This window comes from Vicia villosa, unplaced genomic scaffold, assembly GCF_029867415.1.
Source record: "Vicia villosa cultivar HV-30 ecotype Madison, WI unplaced genomic scaffold, Vvil1.0 ctg.000685F_1_1, whole genome shotgun sequence".
NCBI classification, from domain to species: Eukaryota; Viridiplantae; Streptophyta; class Magnoliopsida; order Fabales; family Fabaceae; genus Vicia; species Vicia villosa.
This window is the reverse complement of record NW_026705307.1, coordinates 722,846-746,741: the sequence shown is the minus strand read 5'-3', so window position 1 is coordinate 746,741 and position 23,896 is coordinate 722,846. Positions and strand designations below refer to the sequence as shown.

Below are 23,896 nucleotides of genomic sequence, written 5' to 3'. Positions count from 1 at the left end.
ATAATTTTAAGTGTAATGGCGCGTAGCGCGCTGGAGGGCGCGACGCGCCCTGGACAGAATTCAGAAATGCTATATAAAGGGGTTTTCAGATATTTTGTGTTGGTTGGTTGATCTTGAGAGCTAAAGAACACTTGTGCACTGTAGCAAACAAAGAATTGAAGATTGGAAGCTGTGATCGTCGATTAATCGCCTTTGATGCTTGTTGATCTTCATCCTTTACTTCTTGAGCAAGCTACCATTCTCATGGATAGCTAAATCTCTTTTGTATCAAGATAAGATGTAATCTTCCTAGCCTTTTGTAGGTTTTTCTTGTGAATATATGTGTATGAACAAGTGATGATCAATATAGATGGTTTAGTTTATTTATTAAAGCTTTTTCTTTGGTATAAGTGTTTGAGACATCAATATTTGTATCTAGATCTAACTTTATCATCTATCAAACTATAAATTGCAGACATGGATTTAGCGTTTGATGTTTACTTAGTATCGGTTTTAAAACGTTATTTGTATTGTTTAAACGGTGGAGAAATCGTCGGTTAAACAATACGGTAAATCTAACTATATCGTTGCGGACACGGACGATATAGGCGTCGATACGTAATTATGTTGATCGTTACCATGTTCATATACGTATATTTATAAGGAGACATACAAATTTAGGTCGATGAAATCGAATCTTGATACATTTTCTTTAACTTAGAACTTTCATTAATTTACTCTTTGCTACTAAAAGAATTGAATGACCTTTTGCAAACCCAAATTTAAAGTAACATTAACTCAAGACAAAATAGGCTATAGAACGGCGGTGATATCGCAATAATCCCTGTGGATACGATAATAACGAAAAGTACACCACAATACTCTTCCAACAAAATGGCGCCGTTGCCGGGGATTGTTGTTTAGATATTGCAAGCATTGCAATAGTTTGTTTTGTATTGAGTCTTATAATTAATATCTTGTTTCTAAATTTATTTTCCTTGTGTTTGTTAATTTGCTTGGTTAGTTTTTCAGATTACAGTTTATGCGAGGACGTGTACCTGCAGATCAACTCCTTTTTGATCCTGAGATTGAGAGGACTGCTCGTAGAGAGAATAGCAAAACTCGTAGGAGGAGACAACTAGCTAGGGAAAGAAGACAGCAACAAGAGGCATCTTCTTCTTCAACTCCTGTCGAAAACTTGGTTGAGGAAGAAATGGCTGCGGATCCTCCAGCTCGAGGGCCATGTGTTAACAGCCCTCGTCTCAATGCACAATTTGCTCGTGATCAGGCCAATGGAAGAAACTCCGAAATGAAGACGGGGTTACTTCAATTATTATACCAAAATCCGTTCACAGGGGCAGATCACGAGGATCCATTTACTCATCTAACAAAGTTCTACGAGATTGCCGGAACAATTGGTGCTCCGGAAGACCAAGAAGAGCAGGTGTTCAGGAGACTTTTTCCTCATTCCTTAATTGGAAAAGCTAAGGAATGGTACCTTGATCAACCTAATAATGTCATGACAAATTGGAACTGTAACACCCTGGATTTCCGCTTACCCCGCAGGGCTTCCGGCCTACCAAGCATGTCACCAGCTTAATCAATAATCCCCCCTAGGTCCGCTTATCGGCTGCCCAGGAAATATTGTTTTTGCCTCCCGCAGGAATCGAACCATGTACCTAGGGGTTAAGTACATATTCATAGCAATTCCTGCTACCAATTGAGCTAGTAGCTCAAGTGGTAGCAGGAATTGCTATGAATATGTACTTAACCCCTAGGTACATGGTTCGATTCCTGCGGGAGGCAAAAACAATATTTCCTGGGCAGCCGATAAGCGGACCTAGGGGGGATTATTGATTAAGCTGGTGACATGCTTGGTAGGCCGGAAGCCCTGCGGGGTAAGCGGAAATCCAGGGTGTTACATTAAAAAGGCGCCTTTTTATGTAACAGCCCGAGCCTTCGGCGTTCCCGGCACTATTACCTCACGATCTTCTTTACTCCCCTCTCTAGTAAAGTTTTTGCCTTCCGTGGGAATCGAACCCTGTACCCTGGGGTTCAAGTACATGTTCAATCCATTCCCACTACCACTTGAGCTAGTAGCTCAATTGGTAGTGGGAATGGATTGAACATGTACTTGAACCCCAGGGTACAGGGTTCGATTCCCACGGAAGGCAAAAACTTTACTAGAGAGGGGAGTAAAGAAGATCGTGAGGTAATAGTGCCGGGAACGCCGAAGGCTCGGGCTGTTACAGGAACGAGTTAGAAGAGAAGTTCTTGGATCGGTTCTTTCCTCACAATAGGTTCATGGAAGCGAAAACTTCTATTGCGGTGTTCTCTCAAGGTTCGAATGAATCTCTCAATGAAGCATGGGAGAGGTTCAAGTCCATGGTTAGAAAGTGCAAAGGTCATGGGTTTGATGAGTTGTCTCAAATCCATATCTTTAGAAATGGACTCCAACCTCAACCAAAAACTCTTTTAGATGCTACCGCGGGTGGTTCGTTGATGTCAAAAACTGCTGCAGAAGCGATTGCTATCATTGATAGAATGGCTTTGAATGATCATCAAGGGCAACACAACCGTAGTGCATTGCAAAGAAAACCGGGAGTTCTTGAATTGAATACTAGTGATGCAATACTTGCTCAAAACAAGTTATTGACACAACAAGTAGAATTGCTCACTCAACAAATGTCAAAACTCCCTCAACAAATCAAAGAGATAAATGGGAGCCCTTCTAAAAATCAACATGTGATGTGTTGTGAATTGTGTAGGGGTGACCATCAAACAGGTTTTTGTCCTCCACCGGGTGAAGAGGTGAATTATGTGTCTAATCCTAATCAAGGATATGGTGGAAGACAACAACAACAACCTTACAACAATAACCAAGGTTACCAACAAAGAGGTAATCAAGGTTATCAACAAGGATGGAGGCCGGAAGCGGGCCCATCGAATCGTCAAAATCCTTATCAAGGCGGTTACAATCAACAACCTCAACAGACAAAGCTTTCTATCGAGGACACTCTTAGTCAATTCATGCAATTGCAAATTGCAAGCCAAAAGAGTACGGATGCCGCAATTAAGAACCTTGAAACTCAAGTCGGGCAATTGTCAAAGCAACTTGCCGATCAAAACAAAGGTCCTTTTCCGGCTACTACACAAGAAAATCCTCGTGAGCATTGTAAGTCAATTCTAACTCGTAGCGGTAGAAAAATTGATATGGGTGTAGGAGAAATAGTTGAGGAGGAAATTGTTGAGAAAGAAAAAGATAGGGTGATTGAAGTAGAAAAAAATGTTGAGGGTGATTTAGTTGAAAATGAGAAAGAGAAAGAATTAGTGGAAAAAGAAACTCTTGAGAAAGTTGTAGAAAAAGAGAGAAAAAAATTGAGTGTGAGTGAAAAGGGAAAGAAGAAGGTGGATGATTCTATACAAGTGAAGAAATTACCTTACCCTCCCGGTCCGTCAAAGAAAGAAGATGCAAAGCACTATGCTCGGTTCTTGGACATTTTTAGCAAGTTGCAAATCAATGTCCCTTTTTCCGAAGCATTAGAGCAAATGCCGATGTATGCAAAATTCATCAAAGACATCATCACTAAGAAGAGAAGATTCTTGGATCCGGAGGTAGTAACGGTGAGCTCTTGTTGTAATGCGTTAATTCAACGCACTACTCCGATAAAATCAAATGATCCTGGGCGGGTAACCTTACCGGTGTCTATTGGAAATGTTCACATAGGCAAAGGTTTGGTAGATACCGGTTCTAGCATTAATTTGATCCCATTGTCTATGGTGAGAAGATTAGGAATCAACGATTTGAAGCCGACAAGAATGACGTTATCATTAGCAGATAAATCCACAGCTCATCCTCATGGAGTTGCGGAAGACTTGCTTGTCAAGGTTGACAAATTTTGGTATCCTGTTGATTTTATTGTCATAGACATGGAAGAAGATCCTGAGATTCCATTGATCTTAGGAAGGCCTTTTATGAAGACGGCCCGAATGATGATTGATATTGATGATGGCTTAATGAAATTAAGGTACCAAGATGAAGAATTATGTCTTGATCTCTTTGAAGCCATCAAGCATCCTAATGATGAGGATGATTGTTTTAGAATCGATGCTACCGAAAGGGCTATTATGAAAGTGGAGAATCAAATGCACTTGTCGAATCCTCTTGAGAAGACTTTAATGGAAGCTCTCGAAGTTCTCACCAAAGATCAAGAGAAGGAAATTGAAGATTGCTTGAGAAATTTAGAGGCTTGTGAGGAGATGAATCCATTTGAAACTCAAATTGAAGAGTTGAAGGATGAACCTAAAGTTGAAGAGCAAAAGGTGGAGTTGAATGTGTTACCATCTCACTTGAAATACGTGTTTCTCGGTGACAATTCTACTAAGCCGGTTATCATTAATAGTGGTTTGTCTAACAAGGAAGAGCATCGATTGAAGGAAGTGTTGACGAAGAATCAAGAAGCAATAGGATGGGTTTTATCCGACTTAAAGGGTATTAGTCCGGCCTATTGTATGCATAAGATTATGTTAGAAGATGATTTTCGGCCCGTGGCACAACCTCAAAGGCGATTGAATCCAACCATGAAAGAAGTTGTTAGAAATGAGGTTGTGAAGTTATTAGAGGCGGGGATGATTTATCCCATCTCCGATAGCGAATGGGTGAGCCCGGTGCATGTGGTTCCTAAGAAGGGTGGATTGACAGTTGTGAGAAATGAGAAGAACGAGTTGATTCCTTCGAGAGCGGTGACCGGGTGGCGTATGTGTATTGATTATAGGAGGTTGAACCAAGCAACAAGAAAAGATCACTTTCCATTACCTTTTATGGATCAAATGTTAGAGAGGTTAGCCGGAAGAAATTTCTATTGTTTCTTGGATGGTTATTCGGGATACAATCAAATATCAGTGAATCCGGCGGACCACGAGAAAACTGCTTTTACATGTCCTTTTGGCGTTTTCGCTTACCGAAGAATGCCATTTGGACTATGTAATGCTCCTGCAACATTTCAAAGGTGCATGCAAGCTATCTTCTCTGATTTGATTGAGAAAAGCATTGAGGTGTTCATGGATGATTTTTCTGTGTACGGGTCGTCATTTGACTTGTGCTTAAAGAACCTTGATGTGGTAATGGAGAGATGCATTGAAACAAATTTGGTTCTCAACTGGGAGAAATGCACTTTCATGGTGACGGATGGGATTGTTCTTGGCCACAAGGTTTCTTCAAAGGGTCTTGAGGTCGATCCGGCAAAAATTGAAGTTATTGAAAAACTTCCCCCTCCGGTGAATGTGAAAGGCATAAGGAGCTTCTTGGGACATGCTGGGTTCTATAGAAGATTCATCAAGGATTTCTCCAAGGTTGCAAAGCCTTTGAGTAATTTTCTCAACAAAGGTATGGAATTTAATTTTGATGAATCATGTCTAAAAGCTTTCCTAGAACTTAAAGCAAATTTGACCACCACACCCATAATTGTCGCTCCTAATTGGTCGCTTGAGTTTGAACTCATGTGCGATGCGAGTGACTATGCGGTTGGTGCGGTCTTAGGCCAAAGGAAGAACAAACAATTCCATGCTATACATTATGCGAGCAAAGTTTTAAATGAGGCACAGGTTAACTATGCCACCACAGAAAAAGAATTGCTCGCAATTGTATTTGCATTGGAAAAGTTTCGTCCTTACCTCATTGGTTCTAAAGTTGTGTGTTATACTGATCATGCCGCAATCAAATATCTTCTCACCAAGCCTGATTCAAAACAGAGGCTTATTCGGTGGATTCTTTTGCTTCAAGAATTCGATCTTGAAGTGAAAGATAAGAAAGGTACAGAAAATTTGATTGCGGATCATTTGTCTCGGTTAGTGAATACCGAGGTGACAAACAATGAAAAAGAGGTGAGGGAAGAATTCCCCGATGAAAAACTGTACATGGTACAAGAAGTTAGACCCTGGTTCGCAGATATGGCTAATCACAAAGCATCTGGCTGGATACCGGAGGATCTAACTTGGAATCAAAGAAAAAAGTTTTTAAACGATGCTAATTTTTATGTTTGGGACGATCCTCACTTGTTTAAGTTGAGTAGTGACAATCTTTTGAGAAGATGTGTCGCGGATGAGGAGGCAAAAAGCATTTTGTGGCATTGCCACAATTCGCCTTATGGTGGTCATTTTAATGGTTTGCGTACGGCCACAAAAGTCCTTCAATCGGGATTTTGGTGGCCTACTTTGTTCAAAGATGCTTACCACCATGTTGCCTCATGCGACAGTTGTCAAAGAACTGGTGGAATAGGGAAAAGAGAGGAAATGCCCCTCCAAAGTATTGTAGAAGTTGAGGTGTTCGATTGTTGGGGCATTGATTTTGTTGGACCATTCCCTTCCTCAATGTCAAATGAATACATCTTGGTAGCTGTTGATTATGTGTCTAAGTGGGTGGAAGCGATTGCTTCACCCAAAGCAGATGGTAAGACCGTGATAAAGTTTTTGAAGAAAAATATATTTTCGCGGTTTGGCTCGCCAAGAGTATTAATTAGTGATGGTGGATCTCATTTTTGTAATGCTCCGCTTGAAAAAGTGTTGGAGCAATATGGAGTAAAGCACAAGGTAGCTACTCCATATCATCCACAAACTAATGGGCAAGTTGAGAGGACCAATAGAGAGATTAAGAGAATTCTTGAGAAAACTGTGTCTAGCTCTAGGAAGGATTGGTCAATGAAGTTAGATGAAACCTTGTGGGCGTATCGGACCGCTTTCAAAGCACCGATCGGTCTTACACCATTCCAAATGGTGTATGGTAAAAGTTGCCACCTTCCCGTAGAACTAGAGCATAAGGCATATTGGGCCTTGAAGCTTTTGAATTTTGACCACAAGTTGTGTGGAGAGAGAAGAAAAATCCAACTTAATGAGTTGGAAGAGATGAGATTGCATGCCTATAAGTCCAATTCAATTTACAAGGAAAAGACCAAATTCTATCATGATAGTAAGGTTAGAATGAAGGACTTTAAGGTAGGGCAATTAGTTTTACTCTTCAATTCTCGGTTAAGACTTTTCCCGGGAAAGTTGAAGTCTAAATGGTCCGGACCGTTTTTGGTCAAAGAAGTGAGAAGCCAAGGGGCTATTGTGATAGAGGACCAAAAATCAAACCAAGAGTGGGTAGTAAATGGTCAGAGGTTGAAGGTGTATCGGGGAAGCGATTTTAATCGTGAAACTTGCGTTTTATCGTTTGGCGATCCTTGATTGCCTTTGACCGTCGAGCTGACCGACGTTAAACAAAGCGCTCTTGGGAGGCACCCCAAGTTGTATATATTCACTTGTATTTGTGTTATTTATGCAGGTGGGATTTTTAGGTTGTCGTCGAGCCAGAAGCGATCTACCGGTATTTTTGGGCGTGCTGAAACAATGCAGTTTTTCTGCTGTTTCTGGTGTAGCGCGCGTCGCACCCATTTGCGCGCGTCGCGCGCTTTGTGAGTTCTAAGACCCCTTCCTGGCAGAGATGAGGGCGCGTCGCGCCGGTTCTCCGCGCGTCGCGCGCTGTACATATTTTTGAAAAAAAAAAATAATAATTTTGGTTTGGGCCTACCCATGCTGGGCCCGACCCGGTTTCGTGGCTGAAGAGGTTCTTAGGGTTGTTGGAGGTTTTGCCTCCATTCTTCCCTTTCTCCTCTTTGTTCAAAGAAAAGAAAAACAACTCACACACTCTGGTTCTTAATCTCTTGCATTTTCCTCACTATTCTCGTCTCTCTATTGTCATCATCATCAAAGGTATGTTCTCTCTTCCCTTCTATTTCCATTAGTTTAAGTTTTAGAAGTTTAGGTTTTTAGATTTAGGAATTTTGAAAAAAAACTAGGGTAGAAGACATCTTTTGCTGCATCTTTTGCCTGCTGGAACCCTTAGAAGGGAGGAGAAGCAAGTTCTTCTCTTCTGTTTTGCAGAAAAATGAAGCTTTTTTTCTGGGTTTCGCAGAGCGCGCGTCGCGCCCTGTTCAGCGCGCGCCGCGCCCTGGGTTCAATTTTGAAATTTTTTTTATGTTGTCTGTGCTGTTGTATAGGTCTGTTTGATGATTGATGATGACTGTGGCTTGAATTGTGCTGTTAATTTTGAGCATGTGCTAGCTTTATTTCAATTGTTGTGTGTTTTGTTTGAATTGCAATTGTGCAGGAATGGCACCCTTTTTAAAGAGAAAGAAGACTGGTTCTGGTGAGGGATCTTCCTCACAAGCTGGCAGGTTTGATCGGACGAAGTTTCTAGGTCCGGAGCAAGAGGCGAGGTACCATGAGCTTGAAAGCCGCGTTGTGTGGAGTGAACGAACTGTGGTTCCTATTGACCACGGCCTCTTCCAAAGGGCGTGGACTGCTTTGTCTGAAACATGCTGGGACAAGTTGTTCACTCCACCACAATTCTATCAGGTGGAGATTGTCAGAGAGTTTTATGCAAATGCCTTGCCTCCGAGCAGTTGGTCAGGTACTGAAGCTTACCCGTTTAAAACATGGGTGAGAGGTAAGGCCATTGATTTTAGCAAAGAGGCTATTTTTGATTTTCTGGATAACCCTCTTGCTTTGGTAGAAGAGTGTGAGTACCATCCCAGGTTGAATAGAGGAAATTGGGATGCAGACAGCATTAGGGACAGGATTTGCAGGACTGGTTTCACCTATACTCTGACTAAAGCTGGGCTGCCAAAGACTTTTACTCGTAGTCAGTTGACGGAGGAGGCTCAGTTGGTGACTTCGGTGGTCCTTTACAACATTAGGCCACGGAGTCACACTTCTTCCCTCACCATTGATACGGCAGGTTTGGTTCAGGGTATTCTGAATAGTGATAACATTGATGTGTCCAGGATTGTGGCGAATGAGCTGAAAAGAGTCGCCCTGAATGGGACTCTTCATGGAGATGGGGTGAAATGTAGGTTGATTTTTCCTGGTTTAATAATGGGTTTGTGCAGGAAGGCTGGTGTCCGGTTCCCAACTGGTGGGATGATCCCCATGGATGGTGTTATAGATGATATTTTTGCTAACAGGTACTGTTTGCCTGGAGGTCGTCCTTTTGGTGTTGCTGCTGGTGCATCTGACCTTCCCGATGCTTCTCAAGCTGTTCCGGTTGCTGCTGCACCGCCTGCTGGTCCACAGTATGGTGATGCAAGTGATTGGAACTATCAGATGCATATGGCGCATCAGAGAGCGTTTTTGTTTTTGCAGGATTCTATCCGGCAGCTTTCTCTGCAGCAGCCTGTTGGTTCCAGGGATGATTTATCTGCCTATGCTTCATGGCCTGAGGGCAGGCCAGATCCTGAGGAGGGGATGGAGCAGGATGATCCGGAGACTTCCGATGAGGAGTAGTTTTGTTTTACTGTTTTATGTTTTATTGTTTTTAGTTTTATGTTAGAAAAAATTTTAGTTACTTTGTTTTTAATGTTTATAGTTTTGTTCCATCCTTTTGGATGAGGTACTTTGAAAGACTAAGTTTACGCCTTTGGATAGTTTGGATAGTTAACACCTGTTTGGTGTGGTTTTTATTTTATATAAGTTCAGTTTATTTTATTTTTGCATTTATTTATTTTTAAGTAGTTTATTTTAGTTTAGTGTTTATATTTTAGAAATAATGGTTTGATAAGTTGTCCTGATGATTAATTAGCTGGAACACGAATTTTTGTTGCCACGATGAATTTGGATGATGCAACACAATTTGAGTGGTGATGATATAAGTTGAAAACTGTACGCGCAAGGTACATCCTTTATCATTTTTTTTATCAAGTACCTTCGATTCTGATGCTTTTAATTGTACAAATTAGTTGTCATTAATTTCTGTGGATAAAATTAGTTCAATTGTGAATCACTTTAGCCTAGCTGTAGTTGTGAGGAGACTTTCCACTGTGTATATATATAAATTGTGCTGGATACCAGCAATGTGCGTTTTAACTCGTTTTTATTATGATTAATCTTGCATTGTTATTAAATTGTGTTAAGCATGAAAGTGATCAAGGCGTTTTGTTCTGCACTATGAGAAAAACTTCCAATCCAAATATAACCTACCCGGTGAGTGTGTGAGTATTTGCTAACCACTTTGAGCCGTTTTCCAAGATTCTTATCGGTTAAGCTTATGTTGTATATAGATCTCTATACCGATTTTTGATAGAATCTTGATGACTTTCTTTTCTTTCTACCTTGAACTGTTGCCATTTGATATGGTAAGGATTGATCCCTTTTTGCCTTAGAATAGGGAGCATTCTTAGTGATGTCTTGGTAATATACAAGTTGGGGAGAATGAAATAAAGGTGTACATTGGTGAGGATATATCAAAAGATAGTGCTCAAGGGGTATATATATTTAAAATAATAATAATAAAAAAAAATAATAATAATAAAAAAAAAAAAGGAGAAAGAAAGAAAAGAATTCTGTGACCCTTGAGCAAGTAATGAATAATGTGGTAAACTTGGTTGTTTAGGTTGTGATAATTGAATTTGAATGCTCTCTTAGGTTTTGACATTTTCGATTCAATGGCCGTGAGATATGAGACACTTCCTTGTTAACCAAGCCAAGCTACAACCCGAAAGTCCTTAGTGATTCATGCTTATACACTTTTTTTATATATCTTATGCTTAGATGAGTTTATAATTAATTCGGTATGTTTGCGTCATTGTCTGGTGAGTGTTAGGATCCTCCATTTTTGTTCTCTCAATAGAGAAATACGTAGGTGTGATTCATTCTTGAACTTCTTTTGCTTTGTGGAATTTCTGACATAGAATTTGTATATAGGATTAGCATTGCTATCATGGTATTTTGATGAAAACTGGTAAGGATTGATCTTTGTGTACTTTTGGAATTTGAACCATTCAATTGTTCTTGTTTCTACCTTGTTGTTTCATTTGTGATATTTTGTGTTCCCGGTAATTTATCATTGTTTTGTTTGAGGACAAACAAGAGTTTAAGTTGGGGAGAGTTGTTAGGTGCCAAATTGTGTTTATATTTAGTTTAATTAACAATACCTTTCGACCGTTTTTATCGGATATTCGTGCAATTCCCTGAAGTTTTAGATAATTATTTATAGTTTATAATATTAAGCTTTCATTTTATGTTAATATGTGTTTTAGTTATGATTGTGTAGGTTTTGGCCAATTTTGGGATGTTTGGAGCTTGTCTTGATCTTGACAAGAGATTCACTGGCAGAAGTATGCGCGCGTCGCGCTGGGATGTGGGCGCGTCGCGCCCTGGGCAAGATATTTTGGAGCTTCCAGACAGAGAGTTGCGCGCGTCGCGCGCATGGGCGGTTTATAATTTTAAGTGTAATGGCGCGTAGCGCGCTGGAGGGCGCGACGCGCCCTGGACAGAATTCAGAAATGCTATATAAAGGGGTTTTCAGATATTTTGTGTTGGTTGGTTGATCTTGAGAGCTAAAGAACACTTGTGCACTGTAGCAAACAAAGAATTGAAGATTGGAAGCTGTGATCGTCGATTAATCGCCTTTGATGCTTGTTGATCTTCATCCTTTACTTCTTGAGCAAGCTACCATTCTCATGGATAGCTAAATCTCTTTTGTATCAAGATAAGATGTAATCTTCCTAGCCTTTTGTAGGTTTTTCTTGTGAATATATGTGTATGAACAAGTGATGATCAATATAGATGGTTTAGTTTATTTATTAAAGCTTTTTCTTTGGTATAAGTGTTTGAGACATCAATATTTGTATCTAGATCTAACTTTATCATCTATCAAACTATAAATTGCAGACATGGATTTAGCGTTTGATGTTTACTTAGTATCGGTTTTAAAACGTTATTTGTATTGTTTAAACGGTGGAGAAATCGTCGGTTAAACAATACGGTAAATCTAACTATATCGTTGCGGACACGGACGATATAGGCGTCGATACGTAATTATGTTGATCGTTACCATGTTCATATACGTATATTTATAAGGAGACATACAAATTTAGGTCGATGAAATCGAATCTTGATACATTTTCTTTAACTTAGAACTTTCATTAATTTACTCTTTGTTACTAAAAGAATTGAATGACCTTTTGCAAACCCAAATTTAAAGTAACATTAACTCAAGACAAAATAGGCTATAGAACGGCGGTGATATCGCAATAATCCCTGTGGATACGATAATAACGAAAAGTACACCACAATACTCTTCCAACACTCTTTTGATGTCTTTGTGTCCAACCATGCTTGTGATACAAATATTATTCTAAGATTATTCTTTAGTTTATACAATCTTTGAAGCGTGAGGAATGTTGTTGCAAACCTAGTAACTCCACTTCTAATCAATTCAGCTCCTCCAGTGAACGTCCTCATTAATATAAGGGTTATGGTATGGTTGTAGATGAATCCAACACGAAATTGTCCTCTTGTTATGGCCCTCTTAACAGTAGACAACTTTACTATGCCTTCTAACATTAAATCCAAGCAATGTGCAGCACACGGAGTCCAATAAAGTCTAGGATATTTATCTTCTAAATATTTTCTTAAGACCAAAACAAATGAGCTAAATAAGTAACCAATTTACATCAGATTAGTAGAAATTAGTAACCAATAAACTTTATCACATTAGTAGAAATCATCAAAGGAGAACATTATTACCTGCCAAGACATAGTTGCTACCATTGTCACTCAAAACTTGCATGACATTTGCTTCTCCAATCTATTGAACAAATGAGTCCAACAACTCAAATGTCTTCAATCTGGTTTTCATGTAGCTCGAACCATCAATATTGCTCACAAACATACTCCCACTTAGAGTATTAACCATAAAATTGATCAATGTCCTAGACTTACAATCTGTCCATGCATCCGACATGATAGAGTATCCAAATTGAGTTCGCTCTATCACCAACCTTTGTACCTTTGTCTTTGTGAACTATAGTTCCTTTTTGAGCAAGGGAACTCTAAGTTCATGGTAATTGGGAGGCATCAAGTGCCGCCCATAGTTTCCAACAGCTTCAATCACCAATTTAAAGCTTTTGGATTTCACAACATTAAAATTTAGCCATTTTGATATAAGAAACGAGCAATGTATTGGTTAGTTAACGCCCTTGCATTTTCCACACAAGAATCTTTAATGGATGTTTACATTTTAGCTAGTGACAGTGTCTTCTTTTGTGATACTTCTGGATTTTGAAACAATATCGTATCCATAGGGCCTTTAGCATTATTCTTGGTTCTGGAAGCAGCGGTTGAACGTCTTTTCCCGTTCTTAGGTTTGATACTTCTTGGACAACATCTTCATCCTCTTCATTAACATTAACGTCTACCATATATGCATCACTTGCAGCTAGTTTTTTTTATCATAACTGTCCTGCAGAATTTTCTTAATGTCAGCTGGAATTTTTCTGCAAGCTCTAACCTCTCCCCTTATCCTCAATTGATGCTTCTTAGCTCGTGTTATTCCTCTTGTTGAAGGATGCTAACAAAAAATCACAAACAATAGTTTTTTTCTTTGATCTTTATAGGAGTTCCACTGCCAAGCTATGTCAATATTGTCACCAATAGGTTTAAAAAAACCTTTGTTGTTGGAAGTTTGTGTTAAACTTAAACTTGGAGAAGATGATGATGCCATGGTTTCTAAGTAGATGTGAATGAATGAGAAAAAGATGAATAGGTGAAGAGGAAAGTGGAAATAAGGTTGAGAAAGATTGATGTTTGTTGTGAAGAGAAGAGAAGGAAAAATTATGTGAAGAAAACAAATTGGAAGAGTGGGTAGGAGAAGGAGAAGTTCTGTGAAGAAAAAAAATGGAACGTGAATTAAAACTAGGGCATAATGGAACGACTGCTGTTTCCAGTGAAGAGAGAGATTTATGACCTAATGTCTTACTTTTAGTTTTTATAATAATTAAATAAAAGAGAAAAATACAAATTTGCACTTAAAAAAATTCAAAGTTACAATTGGGACCTCATCTTCACAATAGCGGTCTGTAAAGCGCTACATACCCCTATTGCGTCGCTATTCCACTGCTATGCCTCATTCAAATCGCGACTGCTATTTCTACTATTTCAAATAGTGGTTAACAGATCAAGAGCGTCGCGGGGAGGGCCTCTACCGTTACGTTACACCTCTATAGCGCCGTTATAGTGCACTATTGACAACCTAGATTACAACAATATATGACGACCCTGGGTCAGTAGGAATGTTATATCTTTCCTTGGAGGGAGAAACTTTTTCTCAGGGTCGTTGGACGCCCTTATATCAAATTTTTGCATAAGAAAAAATCACATTGAGGTCCCATTACTCCTTCGCGTCTTGTTAGAGGAAGAAACGAGGGCTAACTTTCATAGGGGGAAGTTGCCAAAGATTTTCTTCAGGTTCATTTGAGGGTCGAAAGCCATAGGCCTAGCAATGTTGAGGTGTTGAAGCATATAACCCTCCAACGTCGGACAGTTGCACCAACGTATAATTGGGTAGACGCAAAGGTAGTGGGTACTTCTTCGATCCTGGGCACTAAGGTTGCCTTAAGAGATGTTAACAAAATTTCAATGTGTTGATTGGTTACTTGAGGACAAGTAACGTTTCAAGTTTGGGGTTGTGGTGACATGTTGTCATTGCACGCCAGTTAGCAAGAAAAATCGACCAAATTCGACAAGAAATGAGCAAGTTAGAAGCAAACAAGTAAAAAGAGCTTTTAAAAGAACTTTTGGGTAAAGAAAAGCACTTATTTGAAAAGCTAGCGAACAAAATGATAAAAAATTTATTGTTTTTTCTCTAGAATTTACGCGCCCACTTTGAGCTATAGCATCCGCATTGACCTAATGATTATGCAACGCGCCCGCGTTAGAAGCCAATGCACCCACAATTCTGATTTAGCAGACACGTTTTCTAACTGCTTCATAAGAAAAGGGAAAGGAAAAACGAGGGGATCGATTCTTGAGAGAGAGAAGTGATTTTGGAGCTTTTGGATGAAGATGAGAAAAACACAAGAAATGAAGTTGAATTGTGTTAACTTTTTCTTACTTTTCTGAAAGTCTCTTATCAGACTCTGAGCATAAGATAGAGAATCTGAATCAGAGCTAAGTGTTTAGCAACAGATAAAAATAGTTCAGAGGTAAAGAAGAATAACACAAACGATATATCCTGGTTCCTCCCATAAATCAGGAGTAGTCCAGTCCCCTTGTACTTCCAAGAGATATTGCTTATAAATGTGACCAGAGGGTGTAAGTTATAATATATCCGTTAGGAGCCATCAACCATAAACTATAAGCTATCAACTAACTTATCAGTCAATCTTTATTTTTTTAATCAAAAACAGACTTAGAACAACACCTGCCCAATTGGCCCCTACAATTAGGAGTATTTAAAGTGGTGTTTCAATATATTTAGACCATTTACAATGGGCATGTTGAATAATTTATTAAGTAGTTGAATGAGTGTAATGGGGGTGTTGAATGGGGTGTTGAAAATGAGATGAATTAAATTGTGTTGAATAAATTCAACATGTTGAATAAGAGAGAGTGGGGGCTACAAAAAAACTTGGCAAAATATTATTGGTTGTTGTAATTTTTTATATTTTTATTTTATCATAATCATTTGGGGTCAATTATTTCATAGTAGATTATTTTTTATTTATTTTTATTTTTACCAAAATTCATCATTTTTTCTCTATAAATAGAGACTAGTTTCATTAGATTTGGTCACAGAGAAAAAACTTTCTTCTATCTAATTTTTCTATTTAACTCTCTTGTTTGTAGCTCTTAACATTAACTTAATTAAAAATATAACATTAGAAAAATAAAATTAAAATAAGTTATTAAATTAGAAAAAATTAAAATAAATTATTTAACTCTTAATTATTTTAATTTAATTTCAATCGATAATTGTTATTAATATATAATCACAAAAATAAAAACACAAAAAAAATAATAATATGAAATAAAAGTGGTGGGTATTGAATTATTAGGTAGAAGAGAGATGATAATGTGGAGTGTAAAAAATGAAAAAATAGAGTGTTGAATTGAGAAACCATTATTGATAGTCTTAGGATGAATATTTAATGTTTTGGGTATACAAAAAGAGAATTTCTTTATTCACCTCCCTATGGGGGTCACCTCCCGCGGAAAACTAAAAATACCCCTACTTCGACAATGCATTTTCGAAATAATTTTTTTTCAAAATTTTTTCAGAATTCAGAAATGTACTTCCAAAAACATCAAATGAGGGGTGTTTTCGAAGATGTATTTCCGAAAACATCCATTTTTAGGGGTTTCGGAAGTATACTTCCGAAGAAAACAAAAATAACAAACTCCTCTTCCTCACCAAACCTGAACCTCACTATGAAATACCTTTCTTAAATTATTTTTTCATAAAGTAAAAAGGGGGCTATATATACTTCCATGTCCAAAAAGTAAAATCTATCTAATCTTCTTAATAAAATTCTTTTTCACCGGTTGCTATGAGAAACTGTCTACTGGAGAGGGAAAAAATAAATAAATAGTCATGAGTAAGAATACATAACTAATGGAAACAAGAAACAAAACAAGAAGAAAAAATGGTACATCATCTTTAATACTTATTATCAACTATTGTAACACATTCAATGATTTTTTCACTGGCTTGAGAGAGATACTAAAAAGATTAAATGGGCACAAATATAAATTAAAGGAAACTATTCTCTCAAAATAAATCGTAGTACACATGACAAAACAATATGCATATTTTAAAAATTGGGGCACAGACATCATGCGAGTGTTTAAGGAGGGAAAAGCAAGAGTTTTTTTCGGAAGTATGTTTTCGAAATTCTAAAAAGAGGTGTTTTCGGAGATGCATTTCCAAAAATACCCTCATTTGATATTTTCGAAAGTACATTTCTGAATTTTGAAAAAAATTTTAAAAAAAATAACTTCGAAAACGCATTTTCAAAGTTTAGGGACATTTTGAGATTTTCGCCATAGGTGACAAAAAAGTAGGGGTTAGAAAAGAAATTCTCTACAAAAATGGAAGAGCGTCTACTTACCCACGGTATACAAAAATGGAAGAGCGTCTACTGTACCCACCCATCCCGCTCGTAAATAACAAAACAATTAAATGATCAAATCAACACTCACATGACACAAACAACCAAATCTTAAATCTTTTTGATATTGTCCCTCCTGTTCCACGAGTTAAGACAATTCAAAACCTTATCCTTACACTTTTTCTATTCAATAATTTAGCACTCTCATGGAAAACATAAACTGACAGCTACTTTTTGTCACAACTAACATTAATTTCCACGTTTCATAACTAAGCTACAAACAAATACAATAACTATTGCACACACTCAATCATCCAGTACCACTTGGAGTGCTGTGCTATTGCTTGCTTGTTTATTCTTGAATCAATGGATACTGGTGTATCTGTACTATGGTTTTCACTACTTTTCTTTTTTCTCTCTATCCATTCCTCTGAACCCAAATTCATCAGATACAATACTAATACAACCATTCTTCCTGGGAAGCTCAATGTTCACTTGGTTCCTCACACTCACGATGATGTTGGTTGGTTGAAAACCGTTGATCAGTACTATGTTGGTTCCAACAACTCCATTCAGGTCATTCATTCATATTCTCTCTCTAACCAACTCAATTTTAACCCTCAATGGTTGGTATACGGTGGAGGCTTGGGTCTTGAGAGTGTACTCCTTTCAAGGTCTTGAGTTCGAATTCTTCTAGGTGCTATCAATCCTTGTGTTGGACCAGTCCATACAAAACTTTGTTCTGGCTTTAAACGGGACCGCCGCCAGTGGACGGTGGGATTTGTTGAGAATAATGCAAGTGTGAGTGTGGATAATAGTTCCACATTAGAAATGCATGTGGTGACTTGAGCATATATATAATTGGGAGAACCCACTCACCTATCGCTTTAAGGTTTTAGGTGGAGAAGTGGTGTGTCTCCCACGAAGGTGTGTTGCTCAAGTGGAATGTCCTGGAAATTAACAATGCTCCAGACTCGACATTCCCCCGATTGTTGTCCTAACAGGATTGGTCTCTCTTGGATTAGTCGGTCGCAAGGCCGGATACCAAGATTTAAAAAAAAAAAAATTTGCAAAGATTTTGATCTTGTTTCATTCTTGTTGTAAATGCAGGTGGCTTGCGTTCAAAATGTGCTTGATTCCCTTATACCGGCTTTGTTGGCAGACAAGAATCGTAAATTCATCTATGTTGAACAGGCAACACTCACAACTATTTCTTACTTACCTGATTGCGTTTTCTTTTACGATCATGAATGATATGAAGTTAAATATGTTCATTGTTTGCTATATTGCAGGCATTCTTCCAGCGTTGGTGGAGAGAACAAAGTGAAGTTGTTCAGAAAACAGTCAAGCAGCTGGTCAACTCTGGTCAATTGGAGTTCATGTATTCGTTCATACATCTGATTTTCCATTATTCATATGCTTGATAGTATAGTAGTATAAATTAATAGGATTAGGTTGTAATGAAATGAAATGATTCTTAATTTTTTTGTTTTGTTTGTAGAAATGGTGGCATGTGTATGCATGATGAGGCTGCTACACATTACATTGACATGATTGATCAGACAACCCTTGGACATCGATTCATCAAACAAGAATTCGGTATAACTCCGAGAATTGGATGGCAAATTGATCCGTTTGGACATTCTGCTGTGCAGGCCTACTTGTTGGGAGCAGAGGTTGGATTTGATTCTTTATTCTTTGGACGGATTGACTACCAAGATCGAGCAAAGAGAAAAGGTGAAAAAAGTCTTGAGGTTGTGTGGCAGGGCTCTAAGAGCTTCGGTTCATCTGCACAGGTGATTGACTCAAAGTGGTTTGCGTCTATGTTGACGCTTCGTATGAAATTATATCATTTTCTATTATCCTGGACTCGGTTTGTCTTATTTCCTTATCCTAGTATCCTTACAGATCATTCAAATTGTCCATTGATATAGATATTTTCTGGCGCGTTCCCTGAGAATTATGAACCTCCAACAAGTAATTTCTACTTTGAAGTAAATTCCGAATCTCCAATTGTTCAGGTAATATCTGAGTCAAATATTGTTGTAGGGCTAATTAGCTACTGACTGAAATTACGTGTTAAGTAAACTTGGTGTTTTTTTAACTTGAAGGACGATATCGATTTGTTCGATTACAATGTCGCTGATCGAGTAAATGATTTTGTCGCAGCTGCAATATCACAGGTATGTGTTATACTCTACCCCGCCAGACACGCATTATAGAATAAATATCATCGGCAAAATATTACTTTTTATTCATATTTAGTATCATTCAAATGATCAAGATTTATCAGTCACTATTGAAAAGGATTTGAGTCAATAACTCCAATGCCTAATCCTGTCTCAGGCCAATATAACGCGCACAAATCATATAATGTGGACAATGGGGACAGATTTCAAGTACCAATATGCAGAAACCTGGTTTAGGCAACTAGACAAGTTTATTCACTATGTTAATCAGGTTGCTTATCATTAACTCTTTCCTTAATACAATATTTCTAAATTAAGCTTATCTGGCCAAGTGTGCTTTGAGATTCTAATGGGCTGGCTGGCTAATGTTTGTTTAGGATGGACGGGTTCACGCATTATACTCTACCCCGTCAATATATACTGATGAAAAACATGCTGCAAATGAAGCCTGGCCAATCAAGACCGATGACTTCTTTCCGTGAGTTCCATATGCAAAATGCACAAGCTGTTACTTCATGTTTAGCTGCATATTAGCATTCTTCTAACTTGATATTTCATATTTGAACCATGCATTTGTTAGGTATGCAGATCGTGTGAATGGTTACTGGACGGGGTATTTTACAAGTAGGCCAGCACTCAAAGGTTATGTTAGATTTTTGAGTGGCTACTACTTGGTAAGCCTTCTGATTATTGTCACTATGTTAGTTGAAGTAATTCGTATTTGATGATTATCTTTGAAAAACACGCATATGCTTTAGAGTGTTGTCAGAATTCCACAACTTGGCTCTTACTACTCTTCAATCTTGTAATAGGCAGCAAGGCAGTTGGAGTATTTCAAAGGGAAGAGTGCCTCGAGTCCTAATACTGACTCTTTGGCTGATGCTTTGGCTATTGCGCAACACCATGATGCGGTATCTGGCACAGAAAAGCAGCATGTGGCTAATGATTATGCGAAGCGGCTTTCAATAGGTTACACAGAGGTGATACTTTTCTTTATATATATTCATTTTGAAGTTTATTTTCTTCCAATAAAACTAAAAAATGTTTTTCATTTTGGTGCCTTATTCAGGCTGAGAAAGCTGTTGCTGCATCACTTTCTTTCTTGACAGAAGCAGCAAACAAAACTGATGGTAGGACTCCACAAATTAAATTTCAACAGGTAAGTAGTGATGTTCTTTTGCTCAACTATTGTAAGTCCCACACCTCTTTAGTCTTTTCTGAAAATTGATTACATATATTTCACCAGTTAGATTATTGTCATTCATGAGTCATAACAACATACTTTGAGATTTAAAATTCTGATGACTTGATACTGAGATTGAGCTATTGACCGCACGCCTTTTTATTGTACTAATACTATTTTCTCTCTTCCTTTGTTTCATTACAGTGTCCACTTCTTAACATAAGTTACTGTCCTGCATCAGAAGCAGGCTTCTCAGATGGGAAAGACCTGGTGAGGAGAAATGATATCTAATCTGTTGCTTATCAGAATGCAAACTATTATCTATTAAGGTTTTCATGAAACATATTGTTTCCTGTAGGTCGTCGTCGTTTACAATCCTCTTGGACGAAAAAGAGAGGATGTTATAAGGATTCCTGTGAGTTTCTTCTTTCAATCACCTTTTAGTATCTCCGTTCTTATATTTTCTGGTCTAATCACGAAACATTCTATTTGTCACAGGTTGCCAATGAAAATGTTGTTGTTCGGGATTCGAGTGGGAAAGAAATCCAATCCCAGCTTCTGCCAATACATGATGCTTTTCGTGGTTTAAGAAACTACTACACGAAAGCATACCTAGGAGTTTCTCCAAGTGTAAGCCCTAAATATTGGCTTGCTTTTTCAGCCATTGTTCCCCCACTTGGTTTCAGCACTTACTATGTGTCCAAAGTTAAACAAGCTGGTTAGTTCTCGTCATCGATTTCCATCCCGAGAGTTGTGTTGTTAATTGTTATCACTTATCCAAATACCTTGTGTTTGCAGCTACTATTTCAGATAGCCATAGAGAGTATAGATCAGGGAGTCAGAGTGATACGTTTGAAGTAGGCCTAGGAAACTTGAAACTTATTTACTCTGCGAAGGAAGCGAAACTTACTCAATATATTAACACAAAAAGGAAGGTATATATGAAACGTTGTTAGTGCTGCTAAACAGCTAAAGATGTAAACTATAAGTTTTATTTTTGTATGATGAGTTTTATGTTTCTGTTCATAATGAAAGGTCAAAGAATCTATAGATCAGACATACAAGTTTTACGCCTCGTATGGAGATGATTTTACAGATACTGCTCAGGTGATAGTGTTTCTCTAATACATCTTTTTATTAGTTTGATCGTGATTGTTTATATCAAGCTATAGGTTTAAATGTTCTCAATTTATAAAGGCATCTGGAGCATATATTTTTCGCCCCAACGGTTCATCAATTCCCATCAATCCCAACAAGAAGGTGAAATCATATCTGAGATACTTGTGTTCAATTACCAGTGTTCACTAGTAACAAGAGTTTAACGAGTTTTCATTTTTAAAATATTCAGTCTCCTCTCACAGTTTTGCGGGGACCAATCGTGCATGAAGTGCATCAGAAGATCAATTCATGGATATACCAGGTAAGAAAACAGATAAAACTCGGAATATGTTAGAGGAATTCAGTAGGCTTATTCTTTAGTTATATCAATATATGACTATTAGCTTAATTGAACAGACCACCAGATTATTCAAAGGAAAAGAACATGCTGAAGTTGAGTTTATTGTAAGTCTTTTTATTCTATTTTCTTCCTATTTTTCTACTGTGAGTACTCAATAGTCGATACTTTATTTTCTAAGTTCTAACAATCATGACAAATTTGTTGACGTCAGGTTGGGCCTATACCGGTTGACAACGGAATTGGCAAAGAAATTGCAACCGAGATTAAAACAAATCTAGAAAGCAGCAAAACCTTCTATACTGATTCTAATGGACGTGATTTCATTGAACGTGTATGTCAAACAGTTTTCATGATTTTTTGTAGATATAGTTTTCCGATGTCAATGCCAAATACAATGAATATTTAACTGGTACAATGATCTTTTACAGGTTCGAGACTATAGAAAAGACTGGAACTTAGAAGTAAATCAACCTGTTGCAGGAAATTATTACCCTGTATGTTATGTTGAACCGTGTGTATTACAAGATCTTACATGTTATGTGGAACCATGTGCATTGATGAAATACTAAAATCTATATTCTTGTTCCAGATCAATCTTGGAATTTACCTAAAAGATAAACAAAGCGAGTTTTCGGTATTGGTAGATAGGTCTGTGGGCGGTTCCAGCATCCAAGATGGACATGTTGAGCTAATGGTTCATAGGTTTGTTATGCAGCTATCCTCTTTATGTGTCATTCTATATTCTTCCAATCAAATGACTTATTATATTTTTTGACCCTTTTATTTAGGAGGTTACTTGTTGACGATTCTAGAGGTGTTGCAGAGGCCCTAAATGAAACAGTTTGCGTATCTGATAAGTGTGCGGGGTTAACAGTAAGAAAATCTAACTACTGAGTGAGTTAATGCGCAGCAAAGATCATAGTTTTTGCTTCTGGGTTATTCATCATATACAATAATTTTTGCAGGTTTTAGGGAAGTACTATTTCCGAATTGATCCTGTTGGAGAGGGAGCTAGATGGCGTCGAACATTTGGTCAAGAAATATACTCACCTTTGCTTTTAGCCTTCACAGAGGTGGTTAAGAAATGGTTGTTAAAAGTAACTGCATTTCTCATTGAGCTAGATTTATAGTTAAAATAACGCGTTTTGTTTCTATCTTATAGAGCGAAGGTAACTGGGGAGATTCTCATGTCACAACTTTCTCGGGAATAGATTCGTCATACCGTCTACCGGAAAATGTTGCAATAATAACTCTCCAGGTGGGGCTGGTGTAACTTAGCACTCATTTATAACTTCCGCCTTCTATAGTTAATGAATATATATAGTACTATCTCATCGAAGAATTACCTAAAAGAACATGAAATCCAAAATATGCTGAGTTTTCAAACAGAAACTTTTGATGATTTATATGATTTTATGTTAAGTCATCTTATTGTAATCTGTAGGATCTTGGTAACGGAGAAGTTCTTCTTCGGCTAGCGCACTTATTTGAGGTACATATTCTTTAGCTTTCATCTACTTGTTTATATTTCATTCTTACCATTTTCATTTTCAAGAGGGGAATTGTTCTTGTTCAGCTTGAAATATGTATGCAATGATTTTTCTTCTTGACAATGCAAGATTGGTGAGGACGCGAATCTTTCGGTTAAGTCAAGCGTAGAACTCAAAAAAGTGTTCGGCAATAGACAGGTAGAAAGCATGACGTATGATGAGACTTGTATAACTAATTATATCATTCATATGGAGTTTGATATATAATTCTGTTGTGTTTCAGATAAACAAAGTAACCGAGGCGAGCTTATCAGCAAACCAAGGAAGAGCAGAAATGGAGAAGAAGAGATTAGTGTGGCAAGTTAAAGGAACATCTCTCGAACCGAAGGTGTCAAGGGGAGGGCCAGTCGATCCAGAAAAGCTAATAGTAGAACTTTCTCCAATGGAAATAAGAACCTTTATCATCAATTTTAAGCACTAAAGTTGCATTAGGAGGGAATGTATCTTTTAGCATGTAAAATTTTAAGCACTTGTTTAAGAATCGTGATGAGAATCATCAAGCACAAATTTTCATCTAATAAAAAACATAGCCTCTCTCAGTGTAATCTACCGAGCTTGAGAATCATTGTTCGTATTTTTTTTGTAAGTAGACAAAATGGTAATAACCACTAGAA

The 23,896-nt window shown here is 37.8% G+C and overlaps 1 protein-coding gene across 2 annotated transcripts; it reads left to right on the top strand.

Annotated features, from left to right (window-relative positions):
* Window positions 1-17,013: 17,013 nt before the first annotated feature.
* LOC131630486 (probable alpha-mannosidase At5g13980) lies at window positions 17,014-23,847 on the top strand. Of its 2 annotated transcripts, none has more exons than XM_058901257.1 (28): window positions 17,014-17,477; window positions 18,012-18,095; window positions 18,194-18,282; window positions 18,403-18,697; window positions 18,836-18,922; window positions 19,013-19,084; window positions 19,248-19,361; window positions 19,468-19,568; window positions 19,671-19,764; window positions 19,903-20,070; window positions 20,160-20,249; window positions 20,478-20,543; window positions 20,632-20,688; window positions 20,772-20,991; window positions 21,072-21,208; window positions 21,309-21,380; window positions 21,471-21,533; window positions 21,622-21,693; window positions 21,789-21,836; window positions 21,944-22,063; window positions 22,161-22,226; window positions 22,322-22,434; window positions 22,521-22,605; window positions 22,698-22,805; window positions 22,895-22,990; window positions 23,177-23,224; window positions 23,352-23,420; window positions 23,506-23,847. In XM_058901257.1, exons 1-28 carry the CDS (start codon window positions 17,268-17,270, stop codon window positions 23,701-23,703), a joined length of 3,042 nt encoding a protein of 1,013 aa, XP_058757240.1. In that variant the 5' UTR covers window positions 17,014-17,267; the 3' UTR covers window positions 23,704-23,847. The 2 variants fall into 2 exon arrangements, with proteins under 2 accessions (XP_058757240.1, XP_058757241.1); XM_058901258.1 differs by lacking the exon at window positions 17,014-17,477 and adding an exon at window positions 17,484-17,702.
* The last annotated feature ends 49 nt before the right edge of the window (window positions 23,848-23,896 follow it).

What these genes read in the sequence shown, in the direction of transcription:
- LOC131630486 (XM_058901257.1), top strand. Translation starts at nt 17,268, where the DNA reads ATGGATACTGGTGTATCTGTACTATGGTTTTCACTACTTTTCTTTTTT. An exon ending in TCGCAGCTGCAATATCACAG is followed by an intron (nt 19,085 to 19,247) that starts GTATGTGTTATA and finishes ATCCTGTCTCAG; the next exon opens with GCCAATATAACGCGCACAAA. An exon ending in CACAAATTAAATTTCAACAG is followed by an intron (nt 20,250 to 20,477) that starts GTAAGTAGTGAT and finishes GTTTCATTACAG; the next exon opens with TGTCCACTTCTTAACATAAG.